The 22,449-nt window shown below is 38.8% G+C and overlaps 2 protein-coding genes across 3 annotated transcripts in view; one reads left to right on the forward strand and one right to left on the reverse strand.

The window, feature by feature from the left end:
• hdac4 (histone deacetylase 4) overlaps window positions 1-8,591 on the forward strand; it is a 162,945-nt gene extending 154,354 nt beyond the window's left edge. The window contains exons 25-27 of one of the 2 annotated variants that reach the window (XM_057336386.1): window positions 539-623; window positions 1,860-2,001; window positions 2,849-8,591. In XM_057336386.1, coding sequence (XP_057192369.1) covers window positions 539-623; window positions 1,860-2,001; window positions 2,849-2,888 — 267 coding nt within the window. In that variant the 3' untranslated portion in view covers window positions 2,889-8,591. The remainder of the gene's footprint in view (window positions 1-538; window positions 624-1,859; window positions 2,002-2,848) is intronic. The other variant, XM_057336387.1, reaches the window with a different exon arrangement.
• A 6,030-nt stretch (window positions 8,592-14,621) lies between these two features.
• On the reverse strand, window positions 14,622-19,573 carry twist2. The gene is made up of 2 exons (XM_057336076.1): window positions 18,546-19,573; window positions 14,622-16,588 (listed from the first exon to the last, which is right to left on the reverse strand). The coding sequence occupies exon 1, from the start codon at window positions 19,063-19,065 to the stop codon at window positions 18,577-18,579; it is 489 nt and encodes a 162-aa protein (XP_057192059.1). The 5' UTR covers window positions 19,066-19,573; the 3' UTR covers window positions 14,622-16,588; window positions 18,546-18,576.
• Between the last annotated feature and the right edge of the window lie 2,876 nt (window positions 19,574-22,449).

Genomic DNA, 22,449 nt, shown 5'->3' on the forward strand with positions numbered 1-22,449 from the left:
AATGTTTGCACATAAAACACTTGGCCATGCATTTTCTCGTTTTTGGTGCGGGGGTGAAAAAATGCAGCCGGGAGCCAGCGGGAAATGGAATAATTCCACAGCAGGAATGCAGCGTCGTATACTGACTGTTTCCTCCGGGTCCTGGCTCGGCTGGTCCCTGAGCTGTCGTGAGGGTCTGCCAGAGCTCGGGGTTTCGTTGCCCACGTGCCGTGACAAAGCCCTGCATTGTCCGCTTTGTATAGATCTTTAAATACAGCATTCAACACGTCTGTGAGAATGTAAATACAGCCGTGTTGTTGTGCTTAATGCCAGGTAAACAACCCGATGGAAAGGATTTACACCATCATCTTTCAGTTGTCCAGAAGAGCACATGCATGTGCATTATACAGTTAAATAACCGAAGGTCACCAGGTCTGTGTGTTCGGTGGCGGGTGAATGCCTCATAATCTGGATTTATCAGCCTGGCCGATATATCAGTCTATCATGAAATCTTTGTGCAGTCAAAGCTGTAACCTGACAGATGTGATCTTCCTTTCAGCTGGACCCTCTCCCAGAAGAAGTGCTACAACAGAGGCCGAACTCCAACGCTGTTCAGTCCATGGAGAAAGTGCTGGAAGTTCACAGTGAGTGCATGCTTGTGTGAAATGATCAAATACAAGTTTGAACTTAAAAATAAAGTGCAGACAAGAAATGTTCTTGCGTTCTGTGTGCGTCTCTCTGATTGTTGGTTAAGGCTTTATACTTTGTTAATATAGCTTTTTAATATAATGGTCAGACCTACAGTAATGCTAATGTTTAAGTTTGGAAACATTTATTGTTCTATATTTTTATCTTTTCCACCGTTTAGAATAGAAGTAAATTCAATAGAACAATAGAGTAGCACGAGTGTATCTGTGGGAATTATGTTGCAAATAAAAGCATCTCAAATAAATCAAAACTATGTTATGTTTTAGCATCTTCAATAGCCACCCTTTGACTAGAATTTACAAAATCGCTCTTCGTCTTAAGGTCTCAACCATTTTAAAGACTATTGAGAGAATTTTCATCTACTTATAGGCTGCTTTTTCTTCATTATTTGGTCCAAGTCATCAATATAAAAAAATTAAACCATTTTATTTCTACTGAAAGAAATGTGTATGCTTGCACAATTATATTTTTGTCTACAAGAGTATTTTTAAACATTTAAAGTCCCAGTGAAATTAAAATGACAATGCCTATTTTTTCATGAATTATGGCATCGTTTATTGTAAATAGTTAATCAATGTGGGTCATTCTCTTTTTAAAATGCGTGTGCCCTCATAATCTTTAGTTAAATTCTGAAAATGCACTTCCTTCCTGTAATGACTATCCATCTTAAATGAGGTATGTTAGACGGTTTGGGCGGAGCAACTCCTCCCCTTCAACTCTCAAGTCTGCTGCCAGTTCCGTTTCAAAATGAAACGGCTGTTTTTATACATACAATCAAATCGCAGAGAAAGATGAAAGCCACGCCCACTATTTTTCTCATTAGAGATTCCATTTCACTCGGAAATGAGTTAAAATACGAAAGTAGAAACGCTCGCAACTTAAGGTTCACAGGGACTTTTAGCATACGTCTTGAGATTAAACGATTCTTAAGGATTATTAAAAACATTTCAGTAAAGTAATTCCAAACTTCTGACTTGTTGTGTATATAGTGTAAGTTTGTACTTTAATCTCCGCTATCTGTACTATTATATATTTACTGCTTTGCAAAAATGCAAAATGATGTGCTACAGTATAGAAACTAATTGAATTGAATTCATGCCCATGCGTCATGAATCTGCTTTTGTCTGTTTTTATATTTAAATTCTGACCTTTGACCTTGATTTGTTTCATAGGTAAATACTGGCGCTCACTGCAGCGCTCTGCATCCACTCTGGGCTACTCGTTGCTGGAGGCGCAGCGTTGTGAGACCGACGAGGCGGAGACCGTGACCGCCATGGCCTCCCTGTCCGTGGCCAACAAGCACATGGGAAAGAGGTGCGCTCATCTCACACGTGCATGTCTGCTTCTGTCATACGTGTGCTGAAAGCGGCCCCCATAGCGTTCGTTTTCAAACACAGTGTGTATTTATAATCATGTGAGCGGCCTGCGATTGGCCAGCTGAACAAGTGATGCTCAAGCGGGAATCTCCGAATGTGAGCGGCTGGTGCGAGGCAGACGTCAAGCATCACTGGGCTTCTGAGAGACACTGTCTGCCAGAATCCTAATTGAAAACACACAGGCAACATTAAATACAGATGCTTGGGGTTTCTGGACCTTCTTTCACACTCAAACTCTTTCACACATACAGTACATACAACCCTACACAGGTTTACACTCCTGTGATTTTCTATCATTTTTACGAGGGGCGCAGTACCAAAAGTGCATTGGAACCTGTTGTGTCTTTTGGTTTTCCTGTTATTATTCTTATTCTGCATTTACAGATTTTGATCCGGGGCAGGCGCTAGAATCATTTATATGGTATAAAGTAAATACATCTTTCTGCCAATTTTAGGGTCGTAAACCTTCTGGCACTACCAACAGTTTAAAAATGAAATAGAAAAATGGGCAAGAAACAATATATATTTTTTCCATTGATTCCTTGGGTCATATTTTTATTTCAGGTTTTGTTGAATGTTTTGAATTGATTGTGGTAGAACTTTTAATATTCTCTTACAGTTAAAAATGTGTTGTCATGTTAGCATCTTACTCGGCAATCATGAGGAACATCTCAGATCTGTGTGAAACACGTTTCGGGGATTTTTGTGTGGATACGGCACGATGCCTCCATGTGTTTTGTGTGCGTATTATCTCATTTTAAACGTTTCTGTGTGTCACCCAACAGGACAGAGGAGGAGCCTATGGAAGAAGAACCTCCATTGTAGAAGGTCCGCTGAACTTCCATGGCGACCCTCCTGGCTCGGAGCGTCTTCAAGGCCTCTGACCTCACTCTGCTCTCTCCATCCGTTTCATTTATCGCCCCGCCTCCGGCGGGCAGCGCGACGTGTTTGCTTTGAACACAGGAACTGAAACGGTCTGAAGAAACTTCCATAACACCCAGAGTGCAACCGTAAAAAAAAACGTCTCAGCTGGGTCTCTGTATGTGGCGGCGTCTGGGATGCTGTACCCGGTCTGTCCACACGGGACACTCACTTTTGAGCAGAACATAGACTCACGTTCCATTGTTAGATCTGAGAGCTGGTGCTTTCGACAAAAACATTTTGTTTTCTTACTTTCCAGAGCCACTAAATAGCCCACGTGACTGATTTTGGCTGTGGGCCTCATTACTGCCGCCTCCTTTTTGTTGTTGTTTTTTATATTCGTTGTCATGTCTGTCAGATGTATAAGACATCTGTCTCGACAGATGTCTTATATTCGACATCTGTCGATGTCTCGTTGACATCCCATTTGTCATCCAAGTTACTGCTACGCTTAATTGACCCCGGAGGGCGGAGAACGAGATGTGAGATTAAGAGTGAAGAATTCTGGGAAACCCCACACAGAGCCATGAGTGCGACGATGCGAGTTTGTGCCTTTTCCGAAAGAGTCTTCGTAACGGATCGAGAAGAACATTGCCTTAAACTAGTTACAGGAGGGAAGATGTCACCCCACCCCGGTCTGGATTTTTTTTTTGGGGGGTGGGGACACGTGAAGGTCAAAGGCCGGCCTGATGATTGGAGAAACCCTCCGCATGTTTACCAGGAACTCCCTGCAGATGTCATCACCTTTCACGTGCATTTTACGTCGTTTCGTTTTCTCGTGCTTGTGTTGGACATTGCATAACTTCTGACAAATGAACGTGTAAGGTAGTTGCCAGCTATCCAATGGCAAACGCTTTCAGTCGACTTCTCCAGTGCTTTAGAAGGCGAGCCAATGTAGCGACTTGTTTCAACTCTAATGACCAAATACGCACCTCCACTTCCTCAAAGGGTTGACCAGCATGCACCGTTACGGAACAGATTCCATCTGCCAATATTCAATTCAACCGGTAAACAGCAGCATCTACGGAAAAAAAGAAAAACTTATTGGAAAGCATGAGTTGACCCCGGTAGTGCCACTAGCTGCATTCGTATAGAATAGGGCTGTAATGACGACGTGTCAAACACAAATTTGTGGTTGAAAAAAACTCACACTAAAGAACTCTCTATTTTTCCTTTTCTCAGCAGTTGTACTTTTATAGCGCCGAATGTCTAGTATTCCCATTTCTTTACAGTTAACCAAGGGCACTAGCGTATCCACTCACGTTATTCTACTCAGCAGACGGTCGACTTTATTGACACCGCGAGGAAAAGGGCTGGTCACCGATTTTAAATGTACCACTGAGCCTTCAGATGTGCCACCTGGTGTGATTTCGTGCTGGTGTAAAGCGTTACCTTTCCTGCCGTTTGATGCTGAGGGCTTTCACTAGGGGCAGGTGCTACAGAACATGTGCTTGTCACATGACACAAATCCAGGAAGTAGCGGGACCACCAGCTTCCACTCAATCGTAAACGCCTCTGAGACAACTGTGATACTCGGACAATCTGCATGGGACTCTTGTAGTTTTGGAGCTGTACCCCACACTTAGAGGGTCGGCGTACCGACGCTTCTGAACAGCACATAGAACTGTATATATACGCAAGTATGCATGCTCACGGTAGAACCTTTGGCTTGACTTTGATTGTACATTAAACTTTTCGATACTGGACTGAATATGAGGTAATGATTTGACAACCCTCATGCCTGGGCTCACTGCGACTACCTTTGGCATTCTTTAACCGTGTGTCGATATGAGACACGATAAGGATGGAGATTTGACTCACCGTTGCCATTGTTCCTTCATTTTTATATGATTCGCCTGTCACTCATGACTACTCCACTTTGGGTTTTGTGCCCATTTCTCTTGTGTTTTGTCCTTTGTTTGTTTCTTTTGTACTTTTTCGATTATTTGGCCTTTTTATAGTTGACAATGTGTTTTACATGCTTCAGATGGTTGATTTCTTGTCTTAGAGAGTAACAGCCCTGGCAGACATTGTGTGGGGATGATGATTATTTGTTTTGTTTTTGTATGCGGTGGGAGGGAGATGGCTTTACTTTGTATAACGATTCCAACAATTGTGTATTTACTACGTTCTGTTCATAGTAGATTTATATTGCAAAGATCTATAGATATATTATATATGATAAAGTTTGCAGACTCGGAATGAGAAAATTAGTATTGCAAAGTGATATATATCAGTAGGTGGTCTGGCTTTGCCCGTTACTGGTTCCACTATAGGCACTGTTCAAAGCTGACATTGATTTCATTCATTTACAGCAACAGTAGTTTGGTTTCATAACCACCTAATGGAAACACTCGTGGTTTCACTCTTTATTCTGAAACATGCCCTCGATAAATTCAAGAACAAAAAGACCACGGGAAATATCATGGACTTCAATTGGTAAGCTTTCGTTTGTTTAGCGCGAGTTGATGCTGACATCAGAAATGGATGATGTTATTTTTGTCCTTTCGAGGAGTGAGAATTAAGGTGGATCTCACAAAACCAGTTGAGAAGATGTCATGTTTTTTTTCACCCCGCAATTGAAAGAAAGAAAGAATCTGAAAATGAACTCGAATAAAACCAGTAATATATTCCAAACACAAAAAAATAAATATAGAATCATTGTATACAGATATAAGAATCATTATTGAAATAAAAGATATAGGTTATGTTTTATAAACATATAAAACCTTTTACAGAGGTCAATTACAAAGTGCTTTAATATTCACATTTTGCGGGTATGTTTAATTGTCATGGAAATAATTTGACAATCCAAAAAAAGGGCTTTATTTTCTTGATGCAAAATAAAAACTCTTTTTTTTCTTTTTGATTTCATGGTGAAATGTGACATGGATGTGGTTTTGTGAGATTTGCCCATCAGCATTTGTTCTATTGATGTCGGTTCTTCTTTTCAACTCTTATGTTTGTAAAATCAGTCTTGCTGTTTAAAGCATCATCTTTTTGGGCCTTGTGCCAGGATCATGTCCAAACCACGTCTATCAAATCTCTACTGAACTACTTTCTTGAAAGTGCATAGACTGACATTGATTAAAATCGTCTTAGAAATGTAACGCAACATTCCCAAAGAGTTTAGTAGTAAGTGCACTAAAACCAGAAGTCCGATCTTCACCACAGAACACTTTGCAATAACACTCTGGATAACAGCAGCCTATCTATAGTCTTATCGGGTTCATCAGAATAGTCCTTTTAGTTTTGTATAAAAGAATAAAAAGCATTCCATTTGATTTCTTGATTTTATTTTTTTAACCTTTGACATAATGTCATTCCTGCTAATTGACCACGAGGTCTGGCCTGAGCATCATTTATTTGCAGGCCAGAGTTGATTTCATCGTCTTATCTTCTCAGCTGTAGATTTCTGCATGGTTTGTGCGTCGGCATGCCCGTCTGTCCTGTAACATATTTGCACAGAGGAGGAACACAGGAGGTTTGATGCTTTTACAATTTTGGAGGACACGAGATGGAAGTTTGTCTTTTTCCTTCTCCGTTTCTGGTCAGTACGCAGATAGAACGATGCTCTTTGTTTCCTACGGATGTGCTTTTTACTTGTTTAAAAAAAGAATGAAAGACTTTTGAATATTTTACAACAAGTTATCGAGCACTTGTGACATACAGACTACAGACTTTATTGTATTTATGTAGAGCCTTGTTTTAGGTGACCTACGCACTACACCACACATTGGATTGCCTGTGTGACTTCTTATGCTTTGTTTTTTTTCTCCTACTTTTCCTCTGGATGTATTTATTGGGGCTAGAGGAAGACTAGGAAAAGATTAGGGTTTGACATCTGGAATCATCAAAGGGCTTTTCCAGATGCGCGACGGATATATCTTCAGTTTGTCGAAAAGATAAAAAACACACTTATCAGCCAGTAATACCTGTGACCACTGTGGCTTGAGAACAGTTCTAGGTTTACAAAATGTAAGAAATGCATATTATTTTTGTCACTTTGTTTTTCCATTGTTACAATAGAACTTCTCTTGGGACCTTTGCTCTAACGTTTGTCTTTGACATCAATTATAAAGTACCTTGTTTTTGAAAACCACAATGTCTTGTTTTTATTTCTGATTGCATTCTGACGTGGCCATACTGCTCTTTTAGTAACAATAATACTCGTTTTATCTTTTCAAAATAAAAATGATGGTCAAAGCGTGCATGACGCCTTCTCTGAGACATGTTAAGTAAAAAGTGTCTAATTCTGTGTTTTTATGATATTTTGGGGGGTCCAAAAGGTATCTTGGTACTTTTACGAATCAAAAAAGCCCCTCTCTAATATGCCACATAATGTTGAGGTATCATTTATTTCTTTACCAGAGGAAGGTGAATAGGTGATCCATTCATTTAATTGGAGAAAATAGAAAACCTTATTGATCACATTTGGCTATTTTTGCAGAAAAAAAACAATCCTAATAATTCAGTTGAGATCCACAATGTGTAACACTATCGGCATGCTCCAGCATCCACCATCATCCATTGGCTCTTGTAGTTATCCACAACGATGTAACCAATAAAAATGCTTTAATCAAACGAACAGAAGTCTGCTGTTGTTCGAATATCCTGTTGTTAAACCTCAACCATTACACTGGAAGGCTGAAATTCTTGTAAATTCAACCACGATTTAGTGTCACATTCTGAAGGGGCTAACAGCCTGTGCGATGGTAAACGCTGAACTCCTCATTTACGCTGTAATTCTGTGGTGCGCTGTTGAGCGATGGGGATTTCTGTGATTCTGTTGCATGGCAAACAGCAGTGCACCACAAGTAAGGTTCTATGAAAAACTTGTGGAGATATATTGTGTGTGGGGAGAGCGGGGCAGGGATGCTTAGATGTTCCACAGTATTTAAGTCCTGTGGTTTATTGTCACAGGCATCAGTTCTCAGTCTGTTTGCCTGAAGCGCAGAACTTCAATGTCAGACACTAAGAATATGAATACGTATATATAGATATAGTTTTAGAGTAAATGGGACCTCTGGATTCACCCAACTTAGATTTCTCGTAACAATCTTGGATTTGTTATTGAACACTGTTAAGTTTTTTTAGAAATGCTTCAAATACTGTATAAAATATCTTTTTTGTTTTAAAGTGTCCAAGAATTCGAAAAATATTTTTTTAGCATGAATGTTTTTTCCTTAAGGACGACTAGTTTGCTCCAAAATATTTACAAAATAAGCATTTAAAACCATTGTAAATCAACGATTTTTATGACTGTGCTTTAGCTTCTCATCAGATTCCAGAAGTAAAAACACACTCTATTGGCTACTATTATACAAGGGGAGGAGCCATCCTAACTACCTGTTTTAGTGGAAATTGAAGTGTTTGTGAAAGGCTGTCACCAGAAAGAAGGTTTAAAAAAACGGATAAACTTCGGATAAAAATGACTCCTAAATACATATTTTAATATAATATATTTAATTGATTGAAAACTCTCTGGTTGTTAGATTATACAGCCGAGGGAAATGTACTATGTCTGAATGTACTATTTATAGATATGTGTTTAGGTAAAATGATCATTTTTGTTTTATTCTGTAACCTACTAACAATATTTCTCCCAAATTTTAAATAAAAAAATATTGTTTCTATTTGCATTTCTTTGCAAAAAAATGAAAGCAGGAGAAACAGGTCAAAATAACAGAAAAGATGCTCGTATTCAGACCACAAATACTGCAAAGAAAACAAGATCGTATTCACTTTTAAGCAATGCGACATTAATATTTATACATGTGTTTAGGAAAAGTTTAAAAAACGGACTGTTATCACAGTTTTCATGTGTCTTGGCATGCTGTCAGTCTTTCACATTGCTGTTGGATGACTTTGTCTCTTCTGAGGTTTGATTTTGTTTCAGTTTCAACAGACACTGCACTGAAATGACCACAATACATCAGAATCAGAATAAGCTTTATTCGTGTGCACACGCACACAAGGAATTTGTTCTGGTTACAGCTAGTGAATAAAGCTTATTCTGATTCTGATGTATTGTGGCCACACATCTAGAAATGCTGATTAAATTAAAATTTTAGAATGGTCTCATAATTTTTCCGTGGCTGTATTGGCAGCCTCCCTTCGCTAATAAAGAACTGAGGTACAGTTGTGTTTTTTGGGCGGACCTCACAGTGTTTGTGTTTTGACATGATCTGATGCTCAGAGAGAAAGAGCACTGCCCCCTCTGTCCAGGGGAGGGCAACAGCGAGGACGGGAGTTTACAGTAGTCAAGACAGGGATTACCAGCTCATTTAAAGGAGACAAGGGTCAGATGCCTGTCCAAATATACAGGGCCAGGTTAAAGCAAGATAAATCTACAGATCAACCGGAGCAAACAAAAGCATCACTGTGCTTGCTAAGCATCAGTCAAATAAACATCTGATAGTGCAGTTAATTCACCTCTGTCACCTGAATCCACCGCAGCCGAATTGGCTGTTTAGGCTATTAAACTGAAAATATACAAACTATGCGGCACAAACCAGCATGCTTGAATATTCATAAATCTGGCACCCAGGGCAGCATGGCATGTTTGAGCTAATAAACCGCCACGCTTGCAGAGCGCAAGTGTGAAAGGAGACGCGAGAGACAATATTTACCGTCTTGCAGGTCGACAAAAGATCGTCTTTAAACAACATGACGGGCACAAAGGTGACGTGAACCTCAGGAATGTGTTCACACATTGGTTTCCTATAGGGAGTCAAATTGAGGTGAGGGTTAGCGGATAGTTTAGAGACTGACGGTAGTTGACCAGGTCAATGAACCCGGAGACCTTTGCTCTGTAGCCGGGGTCAGATAAGTCCAGTGTGGTCTTTATATTTGGTTTAAGACCTTGAGCCCGTTCTCAGTCACAAGGCTTTACAAGGCATCTTTTCCACAATTAAAGTGTTGGAGAACAAACTTTTTACATGAAACAAAAATGTAATTGCTCAAGTCATGCAAACCTGTTCATGTCAGTACATTACAGATGAACCATTTTGGATTTCCATCCGTTTAATGGCCCAGTGTATGAAATTTAGCGGCATCTAGCGGTGAGGTTTCGAACTGCAACCAACGGCTCACTCCACCGCTCACCCCTCCCTTTTGATGCACTAGGGCGGCTCTCAGGACAAAGATGTCGTCGCGTTTTTGCTTCTTTGCCAAAGGAGATAACGTATTTATGAAACACGCTCTGTAGAGAAGTGTGTCCATTTAGGGCGACTGTAGAAACAACATGACGAATTCCACGTAAGGGGACCCGTGGAGTATGTAGATAGAAATAACTCATTCTAAGGTAATAAAAACATAACGCTTCATTATGTAAAGTCTTGATACACCACTGAAGACGTAGGTCTGGATATTATATTGCATTTCTGTCGATAGATCCTTCAAAAAATGACACAATGGACCTTTAAAGTTGATTAGACTAATTGTTTTGCTATCCAAACTATATGAGTACATGAGCCATTTTAGGGTCGTGACCCATTAGTTCTCTAGCTTTTTATCGGCCTGCAGTGACAGTTCGGTCTGTGGTCACACAAATCAATCTTTCCTCCCATTAAATGTATCTTTTCCTCTCTTAACTTCCATCTTTTTGCTCATCCTCATTTGAGGATGCTCAGCCTGTCATTACAGTCTCTTACATTAGAGAAATGCCTGTCGCCAGAGCATCGCTCGCCACCCTTCTGGAGTGTTTAATTGTGGCTCTGAGGTGGCGGAGAGAGCCAGCTGCATATCCGAGCCAAATTACAGATTAGCCGTACGGAACCCGAGTGATATGACACAAGCCACAAGACCTGCGCTTCACCCTGTGGGTGTGTACCGTACATCATCCATGCAAGTGTCTCTCCGTGTTCCAAAACCTTTTCTTTAAAATGAGATCATTCTGACTATTACGATTAAAATGAAAAGAAACGGGTGAAGTTACAGACGCTCTGAGCTATATAACGTTTTGAATAGTTTGTTTTGATTATAATGTAACTATTGAACATTGTCTTTCATCATTTTGCTGTTGACTTTATTGTATAAGGTTTATTGCTCCATTGGATCACCTGTCAAAGTTTTTCTGGATACCAAATATTGATGGCACTCGTAATGTGCCGAGCTTTTTTAAATCCTCAAATATTTGTAAAACCTGTGCTCTAAGTTGACTGTCATCTTGAGTCTCAGACACATGTGCTCCGTTTGGAGAGCTGTGTTGTGTTTGCTTGTCTTTGCTGTGTTTAGACTAAAGTCTGGTGCCCACCCTGAGAGACCGCAGGGAGAACATATCTGTGTACCGACCAATCGCCACATGCACAAAAATCCACCTTGTGTAATGTAGCACGGCAGGACGCTCCAGGTGTTACCCAGAGAGTAAAAAAACGAACACACCTCAAATGTGGCGAGTTCACACACACTTTACATTTCCTAGAGAAACATTTTCAATATTGACACAATGCACCTCACTGTTTGATTCTACGTTGCATCTGAACTTCTGAAGGACTGTCAAAAATGTTTACTATCACACAAAAAAAACTGAAGGGGAAAGGTGGCTCTCAGGGCCCGGACCATATTTTTCTCATTAGGGGTTCACACAAATTTTTAAGAGTGAGCACAAGCTCAACCCACGTCAATTTATGCCTGTTGTGTTTGTCCAAATTACACAGGTGACCTAACCCCTTCCTGCCCTGTGAGATCAAAAATGGAGGGGGGTGGGATGAGTCCCCTCGGAGCAAGTTTCATTTCAGCCCCCCTTTACACCGCAATTCCCCACGGCTGGAGTAACCGCGTAAAGAGACTGTATGTTTTACCCTCAGGCCTTCACATAAGGAGTCCATTACCATCTCTGTGCATCTCTGCCTTGTAATCTCCCCGTTCTGATGTTTGATCCTCCAGCGACACAACAAAACAAAAATAGAGTGAATTAAACAATTATTTGAAATTGATCATTAGTGTTGCTTTGTGAGTCAGGCATCACAATATTTACAGCGTTTTGAACAAAGTATTAAACTTTGGCTCTTGGTTTTATAGACGTAGACGTAAAAAAGAAAGATAACAGTTAAAAAATGTGCAGCTTGTTAAGAAGAGGCGTGCACTAATTTTCTAAGTGATTAAATTATTTTTGTTTGTTAGACAATAAGAACTAAATATCATTGATAGTCTTATTTGATTTAGCTGCTAAGCTGCCACCTAGCAACTGCATAGCAACGTGCTTAAAACCAACTTTAGCCAGCATAGCAACATTGTGGCAAAGTTTTGCAAAAACCAGCAGCACTTGTTCTTCAGAAACTGATGTTTGTCTCTAAATGTTCAGTTTCCATTTGATGTGATGAGAATCTTTGGCCGTTTATGAATCGTTGCCTGTCATACTCCATTTTGATTGATCTCTTTTTAGTGATATATGACAATCCATCCCAAAACAGTTCCCACTTCAAAGATTTATCAGTTCCTTTCTAATTAAATTCATATCGCTTGATTTGCACAACATACTTTTCACATGTTGCTAAAGCATTGCCTGGGGAAATAGAGAGGGAAAAAAGGAAAATATTAGACAAATTAATAAAAAGTTAGAAAGACAGCTAAACTAAGCAATTAGTGTTCACTTATGTCATTGGTGATAGCTGTATGTGATTTAAAGGTACAGTGCATTATATTGTACCATATAGTACATTTTGAGTAAAATCTCTGTTTTAATCGCACCATGAATAAAATGATGTAACATGAGGGTTCACGCGTATCCTTTAAACTCCATCTATTATGACGGATAAATAGTGCCCTCTCTTGTTAATCGTTATCTTGTGTTTTTATTTTTAAGATACTTCCCAGCAGAGGGCTTTCTTGATCTTGATTTTATTTATTTCCTAACCCACCCCAGAAATGATTAAACCTGAATATAATATATTATAAAAATGTCTTAGCTAGTGCACCTCAGGGACCATTTGTGTCTTCCCCTTGTTTTATAACACCTGCAGTAGGCCAAGAATATGATTCAGCAACAAGAGACACAATCCATAACTCTGCCCCGCCCCTATTGAACATCAAATGTATTTTGAGCATTTTTAGCTCAAAAGTAGACAGTATGCCTCGTTTATCGCATTGTGGATCATAGACAACAATATTTATCAGTGAATTGTAACCAAAAACATTAAAACAACAATACCTACATGCTTAGCTTTAGAAGACCATATCAGATGTAACATTCACAGCATGATTTGTTTCTTCCACACCAGATTTTACAGTATCTTTAATGTATTTGCCCATTTTCTAATTTGGTTTGGTAATTGGTCTAAATTGGAAGCTAAAAAAACTTCCCTTAAAGTTTAAATGAAAACTATTGATAGCTGTTTTACTTTGTTGCTAAGATGTTTAAGGCCGTTTTAACTATTCAGATTGGTTGCTAAATAAAGTGTTCTGTGTAGTTGCCTGGTGTATAGACGGAGACAAAAGAACTGTTTTGAAGTAAAACTCTTTTTGAACAGTATAAAAAGGGAGGGAAAGTTCGAGTCTTTGGAGATCATGCAAGTTCTTTTTTTCGTGATGTCTGCTGGACTTCTGGTGTTTCTCCAGGCACCTGGATGCCCCGATCTTACCTCTCTTTTTGCCATGTATCTGGAGGTACATACTGTTCCATAAACATTCTCGTTTTCCCCCACAGTCCCTTCCTGGCTGTTTAGATTGTTTACACAAAATGTAAGCAGTCTCCACCTGTGGTTCCCAGCTGAACAGTTCTCGCCGTGCAACACTGCACCTGTGCAGACTTACACCTGTCCAACCCCAGATCCCCAGACTTACATTGTCAGGATTCACTGTCCTTCAACCGTGTCCTGATTTGATCTCCGGCTCGGTGATTCAGCGCAGACGTTTGTATGCAAACTAAGGCCAAACATATGCTGCATTGCCACGTCATCTTCACTTGAGCATGAATGCTGTCCTGCGGCTTCGTATATTGTACACGTGGAGCTGTTTTAGGACAAGAAGGCCAGTATGGCTCTCTTGTGAGTTTTGTTCGGGATGCTATGGGTGTTTGTATGGGATGAGTGTTACTTATCTTCATTTTTCCTAAAACGATACTGCCAGAGACTCTGGACACCTATCATCCTTAAACTATCAGCACTGTTGAATATTTGTGTTTGGAGTTCTAAAGAATATCATTTGCTTTTTAAAAACGTGAACTAAAGTATTTTCTTTTTTTAAGGATATATACTAGAGAAATAAGCAATTATTTGCTATTTACCATGGTTTTATATACTGTATATGGTTATATTAAAAGCGTATGGTTTTGTCAGATTGATTACCATTTATTTTACCATGGTTTTAAATACCATGGAAAACTATGGTAACTGTATGAGCCCATTGTGAATTGTGATTATGATTTTGCAGAGGATTCCAAAAGCACAGAGTATAATAAATCATCAGTACAGTAAATAGAAAAAGAAATCGACGTTAACAAAATAAATAATTCTATACATTATATATTCTAAAAAAATCATTGCGTAGGTTAATATGGTTTACAGAACTATAGTTCTGTAGAACTATAGTTGCTAAGCAACATAACATCTTGTAGCTACTTTTATAATGTTCTATTTGAAGTAGCTCATACATTTATTTTACTTGCTTTTTGTTCGCATACCATCCCTCGATGACGTATAGTAGGCCTATAGCTATAATTTTAATATACACAGAAGGTAAAAGTATGCCACTAAGGTGGGAGAAGGAAACGTGCGCCCACCCCCACACTGTAATGTAATCTTGGCATTAGTTCGAACATGAAATGTTTCCCCGGCGCATGCAGCGTAAACCTTTACTTTATCCCTTTTACTGCAAATTAAAATTTTGTTGCTTTTTCCGTCTGATTTTACGGGAAACATCTGGGACTCGCACCGCGCCGTAACTGCGGCCCGAGGCGCTTTGGCTCTGAAGAAAGGCGGTAATAATGAGACATTATCAAACGGGCTGCCGGTGCAGTCGCGCTCTCCCTCAAATCTATGAACACACACACTGCAAAACTTATTTTCCCCCTTAGATCATTAACATTTGTGTGTGAAAATCACGCTTTTATTTGTGTTTTCTTTATCGGTCACGTGCACGTTTCGTTGAGGTAACTTGGAGACGGACAGACGCATGAACTTTATCTCTTAAATTCTTTACAATGTCTGCTTAGTGCACCCAAAACACCGCTCAACATTGTTTAGTTTAAGCATAAAGTTTCAAAAGTTAAACTCGAGATAAGGGTCACATTTGAAAAGCGCCTCTGGAGAGACCTGCGTCGGGCGGCTGTGTGTTTTGCAGGTGCACAGAATAAAGGGAAAGGTGTGCGTGCAGTTTACACGTTTTTTCTTTGCGTTTCCCCATCACCAAAAGAAAATATTTATACCTTTAAACCTTTATTTATAAACTGCAGCTGTTTTCTTTTCTTTTTTTCAGAAGTGTGACGTAAAGGTGCTTGCGGATTACCTCATAAAACAAGTTCATCCGTCAACTTTAACATGAATATAACCCCCTTAAATTTCATGTATTATTTTTATGAATTTAACGTCAAAAGAAAGAAAAATCTGAAGAATAACCACTGTTTTTAACACATCGGTTTTGTAGTATACTGTATTTGTAGCCTAATAGAAAATTACTTAAGTCTGGTTGTTGAACAGGAGAAAATGGGATTTTTTAAATTAAAATCCCCCAAGCTGGAGTCTATTCTTTGAAGTATTTTAATCAAGCAAAGGCTGGGAAAATATGATGCAAACAAATAAATGTTTTGTGAGTGTTATTTATAAACAAAGAAAGAAAATGTGTAGCAGGAGTCCGGTTTTTAAAGGCTTGTGTGGTTATCTGGGGTTGTTGAAGAATTCGCCTGCAGCCATCCAGAGCTCAGTGATTTCTCCTTATTAAAAAGGACAAGCATTTTATAAGCTTTGAGGTAAAACTGCCTGGACTTTCTCTTCAGCTAATGAACCTTCACTGTTTTAACATGTTTTCTTTTTGTAACCAATGCTCTTTATAAATGCCCCATTTTAATGAATTACAAATCCTCAGATAATAGGAGCGATCTATTGTATTGCCATGGTCCCTCATGTGAACAAAGAAATCAGAACATTTACCCAAAATGTTCAAAAATATGTTTTAATAAATAAGCAAAATGTACAATGGACAGAATTTGAAAATGTTGCATAGGAAAGATCAAACGAATGCCTTAATCCATGCAGCGTACTTCGAGAAACTATTGCTCTAAATTGCATTGGTCCCTTAGCTGACAATACTCACAGGTAGCCTATGTACAATAGTTTTTTGTTCTTATATATATATATATATATATATAAACTCTTCTGTTTGGAAACAAAAACAAAATATAGTTTCAAATGGCCTGCACTATCACCATGGCGACATTTAGGAATAACTTGTGAAAAGATTACATGTATTTTTTTTTACACAGGAGACGCCATCTTTTTTTCTGTCTAAGCATAAGGATATAAAAGTTCCTTTTATTCTGTCCTTCATTTGGTCCTTCGGGATGGTCGAGTCCGTAGGTGTGATCACTGAATGTTCTTTGGCCATTGAGGTTTAGAGGTTCGTCAATAAATCCTTTGGTGTCTTCAAAATTAGTGGAAGTAAACAGTCTGTGGAAGTAAAAACAAAATCTTAGTTTAAAAGATGTAAGCGAATTGAATAAAAACACTTAAAATAGGCCTTGCATGTCAAAATCTTTAACCATGAAACATTAGGCTTTGCCCGTGGTTAAACACACAGATTTAGTTTAAAATGTGTAGAAATGGGAAGCTATTAATGATCCCATTATTTAATTCTGAGTGGGAGCACATGCTTGCACAGGAAAAGGCTTGGTTCAAACATCTTACACAAATCCCTGGGAGGAATTACGTCACTGGAAAATAACTGCGTTTTAAATAAGGTCATATGGTTGGAAATTCAAAGCCGTACACCTGTCTGTCTTCTTATTTTTCAGTAGCACAGATTTCTTTAGCCAAATAAGTTAAAAGAACATAAAAAACACACGGTTCTGGCTATAGCATAAAGGACACCACCTGTCCCACAGCTTTACTGTATCCAACCATTTAATATCAGTAAATGCAAAACACCAATAAAACTCTCATACTGCATTCTCATAACTTTTTGTTTCAATCTATTTTGGAAATCATTTACTGATTATTTGAAGAGGCCTATACCGTACGCTAGACCGAGGCAGGTTCAGTTGACAAGCTCTGTTCTGATATACCACAGATTTGGACTTTATACCGTTTGGTCCAGGAAGAGGTTTTTATCTAAGACATAAAATATTAGTGTTAATTCAGTCATATTAATAAATACTCACATTTAGGCGGAAAACTTGCAATTAAAGATGTTTCAGTGGTTTCTTTGCAGTTATTTCACAAGCATAAATATGGTTTAGGTGGTAGCTTACCAAAAGGGCAGGGTTTTCATGAACGTTTTTAGAAAATCCTCTTAACAACTTTCAATATAGAAATCGTCAGCTGAAGTTCTGCATGTTTTGTTGCCTAATATTTACGAATGTACAGTCGAATTGCAAAGACACAATAAATGAACCATTTAAGAAGATAGTTTGTATTTTTATAACCATATTAAATCTGTGCGGATATACTATTTTCAGATTTTTTTCCTGTGGCTCACGAGAGGGAAAATGTTCCACTCTGAATATAAATGACCCGTGAGCTTCTCACGCTCGGGTCGTAATTCATTTCAGAAGACCTGGGGACTGCTGACACACAGTAAATGTTAATGTTTGTTTGTACTGGATAATAGTCGGAAATGTTTTACCCAGCCTGACATTAACTTTAAAAGAAAAAAATGAGAATTTTATTTCTTGTTAATGCTACGGAACATGCAGCACAAAAGATGTTCATGGTATTTGGACAATGTTTTGCTTTTTGACAATTCTATCAGAGAATTTGTAAAATTATAGTGATGCACATTCATTTACTTAATCTATTATTTCCTTTTAATCTACAGTGAGTGTTTTGTTTTATTGAAGATTTTATTTCACTGTATTCAGAATATGAATACACATCATTTAAAATGTGAAATCCTCCTGATATCCTCCTGCATTTTTCTCGACTTTAGTCACAAACATTAACTTTTCTGTTAATGTTTGTGACACCATATGTACAACCAATTTCTGATACAAAATATTTGGGGGTGTGGCATTATAACAATAATAACAGTAATAATAATAATAATTATAAATATTGACTGCATACAAAAAATAGTATATTAAGAAAAGTTTTGGACTGTTGTTTGGCCTATTCTTTTAAATATCAAACACTATAATGATCAAATAAAATGTGTTCTCTATGTACGTAGTAAATACTTTTTCATTCTTGTTTTATAGTATTATACATTATTATACTTAAAAATCCTGGATGTAGTACAGGATGCAGTGCTGCATTCCAGTGAACTGAACTGTCAGCCTCAGTGGTCCTCAAGGTCAATCAGAATTTCGTTTAAAGCAAGTTACTACTGTAACATATCCACAAAGAGCTATAGCTCGACAAAGCAACGTTGAAACACGTCTTTTGCCCAAACAGCCATCACTCTACCCACCCGTTTGGCATCGTATGTCCGGCTCTCGCTGCTAGTGGGTAGCAGACATAGACCACGCGCCCTCCATCCTCCACACCGAGAACGCGTAACTGAGTCTCTCGTGCGCGACGTAGCTACAGCTCGACATCTTGTTGTCCATCTCGTCGCTCTGCAGCACCTGACAGAGGAAATCAATGTACCTGGAGGCGAGCTTGAGCGTCTGTATCTTGCTGAGTTTATCCGAGGGGAGCGTGGGGATGATTTTGCGCAAAGACGAGAAGGCTTCGTTGAGCGACTGAGTCCTTTGCCGTTCCCGGACGTTGGCGAGCACTCTCTGGTTCTGCAGCTCCTCGTAGGACTGAGTGCTGCTCGGACTAGGTTTTTTGTTCCGTTTGGATACTGAATTGGGACTGCTGCTGTCCGACTTTTTACTGTGTCTCCTTCTCTTCCCAAACCTTTTCTGCTGCTGTCTGTCCAGCTCCTCCTCGCTGGTCACCAGGCTATCCACTGGGGAGACGGGAGAACTGGAGCTCTCTTCCATTTCTTGTTTAAAGAAATGCAAGTATAGAGGAAACGCGTTCTCCACCTTCGAATCCGTGGTTGGAAAGTTAAATCCGACGGGCAAGAAAGAGTTTACTTTGTTTGCGTTTCGTCCTCCTGAAGTCCTGCGCTGTTCTGTCTCGTTTTAGACTGCGACTCTGCTTCCAAAACACGAGCTTGGCACAGTTTTCCTCCCGCAGGAAGTTTTTTCCAAATTTTTTGGGAAACTTTAAGCTAGTCCCTGATGCTAAATACTAGTCTGGATGGAGGGGGAGGAAGCGCTGAACTATGATTGGTTGACTAATAAACAGGGAGGACCAGTTTTAAGTTACACTGCACCTCTCCGCTAGCTGTCATTCAAATTATGCACCACTTTTATATTAATACTCTTACATTGAGGTTTCAGACAAGGTTTTAATTTTCTGTCTCTTCTGTTTTGTATTAGGGACAATTATGACAATAAATGCTTTAAGAAAATATTATGATAAAAAATGTGTAATATGCATTTTTTAATTCAGCTCACGTTTAGCTCGTATAATGAATAATGCTGAGATACACAAACTGCATTATTTAAATGAATTAAAAAAGATATTAAGATAATAATAAATATAAATATAAAACTATATATATATATATAAGTCTTTGCGTCTTAAACTGGAAAGTGATATTTTACGTGTTTCTGTGGATGTCACAAAATAACCTAAAAATGAGTCTAAACGCATGACGTCATGTATTTCTATGCCTTGCATCGCGCACGTGGCTCCTATATTAAATGCTTTGAAAGTGCCGCAGTTGGGTCTGTTTTTGAGAATGAGTTATGTTATGGGACAGACCGGGACTTGTTGTCACACTTTTTTTACCTATGGAAATATTTCTCATCGTAGGTTTATTTTTGTAGGTCAAATTCTGTGTAAGCGGCTGTCTTGGCTACAACAAAAAAACGAGCATTAAACGTTTCCGCAATTATTTCTCAGCAGTGAAAATTCCTGTAGGTACATTGAACACACGTTAATGTTTTAGAGACAACTTTCTGCAACTGCGATTGACCAAAAAAGCATATTGTATACTTTTCAACAAAATTTCAAACCATTCAACACAATGCAATGAAACAGCCCATAAGAAATATTGACAATTTCTATGACTAATTAAAATCAATACGTTAATTTTGCTGTATAAAAGAAGAATATAAAAACCTCAAATAAACTGTGATGACCTGCTTTAACCTAACATTGATCAAATCTACCTTTGTCCTGACAGCATTAACCATCTGGTTTTATTGTTTTAACTTTATTGCCGAAGCTAATATGATACATGTTGGAATTTATGTTTGGTGCTTAAAATTCACAAAAATGAATGAATATAGTTTTGAACTAGGTGTTTGCAACTAACATGCTTGCAAGAGAAAAGAAACAATTTTGCAATTGGACTTTTGATTAAAAACCCAGTAGTTTAATATACTGTAGATCACCGTTATGCTTTAAAATGATGCAACAATGGCCTTTTTGCTAGCAGGGTTTTCAAAGCTGTACATTTTGTAAATTCGGTTATTGTCATTTGAAACTTAACATGCAAGTTAACATGTAAGTGCCGCTTTAAACTTGCACTCTTTTTATTTCCAACATTTGTTCATGGCCTTTTGACCTGCGTGATACCCATCATAGTGTCTTTAATTCAGATGGCACAAAATGTGTCTCGCCTCTTTTTGGTGTGGCGCACAGTAGATGAATCTCTGTGCAGTCGTTTCTTCGCGGTATCCTTTCAAGTCAGATGAAAGATCTCTCCCTATTGTTTTCCAGAATAAGTCCAAGGTTTCACAATACCCTAAACACATGTACAAGTCAGCCTGTTGTGAAGAACTATTGGCAAAGCTTTAGAGGCTTTCTCGCTTACACGTCCATTCGAATGGCTGGCCTGGACTGTCTCTTTGAATAAGACAATAATAATGCATGTCAGATTTCTTTTACCATTGTCCAGTGTTCAAAAGAGACTTTGGGATGTTTTGTATAAGGCTGCAGTTTGGTCAGATTTGTAAGGTTTTCAATAGTAAATTATGCCTTATTTCACAGAGGAGATTTGTTTCCCTTTGATTTATGTATGTGATCCACATGTGAACGGGTGACTGACACCTGGTACGAGTCCAGCAGGAATAGCCTTGAGGATGCTCTGATGATCTTGATGTCCGTTTTGATTACACGTGGACATTCAGAATGGCTTTCAATACAGGATGTGTTATGGATTCGGCTCTTCAAGATAATGAAGTATGGCTGCTTCCTCATCAAAGATTATAATTTTGCACGCTACAACATCTCTAAAAACAAAAACACAGAAAGCTGTCGGATGTGTCTTTCTGGTTTTTGATCTTCCTTTGTTTATATGAATGGTGTAAAAAACTACATGCCACACGAATATCCCAATATACATCCACATGTAAGCGCAAGTGTATTAGTGTGTCTGAATAATTTTAAAAAGCTTAAAAGAACGCAGGGGCAGGTGATTTTGGCGAGAATGAATTTCACCCCGACTGTAATTCATAGTGAAAGGATAAGAGAGACGTTGACATGTACCCGACTTTGAAGACTGTTTCCCCGTGGCCTGACCCGTTCCATCAATGCTTCTACTCTAGATAGACTCCATATGGCCCAGCATCACAGCGGAGTCTCTGCGGACCATAAGCTCTTCACAGGTGTATATATATACAGTATGTTCCATAATACCGAACACATTTCTGCAAAGGCCCCAGGTATGGTACCATCTGAAGCAGCAGACATGTTCTGGAGATGACCCACATCAGATCAAAGATGTGGTGGACTGTTTTTCACTCCGATAAGCTGACATGTTAATATCTCTTCGACACATCCAAATCAGCTCCACATGGTCCGGAGCTTTTTAATAAGGTCTTTTCTGCACATCAACCTGCAGATGTTTGCAGCGGCTGATTCTAAAACAAATAAGGCAAAAAGCACACAGAAGACAACCTTTTGTTTTTTATCGTAAGATGAACCCAATATATTTAAGCGTTTCCTCTGTTCTGTTATGGCACACATCACTCACAATGTCTATACATCCGTCTGTGTGAGCCAACGTAGTGAGAATGTATGTAGTGCCAAGATGAACAAAAGATGCCCTGCTGGGGGTGTAACACGTCCAGCTGTTTTCCATTGATATCAGTTCAGACTCTTTTAGTCTTAAAATTATTGTGGTTGCTACTAGAAATCACACAGCACTTATTGGTGTCCTGGCCCTCAATGACAATCATAAAACATCATCTCTGAGTTGATTGTCGCAGAAGGCAGTTTGGTGTTTTTCTATACGCCACACATGATTCCCTTTATCTTTTCAGCAAGTAGCTGAAGATCAACAGATGCCTTGTTCTTCACTCTGTGGA

The sequence above is a fragment of the Triplophysa rosa genome, linkage group LG6, assembly GCF_024868665.1.
Source record: "Triplophysa rosa linkage group LG6, Trosa_1v2, whole genome shotgun sequence".
NCBI lineage: Eukaryota > Metazoa > Chordata > Actinopteri > Cypriniformes > Nemacheilidae > Triplophysa > Triplophysa rosa.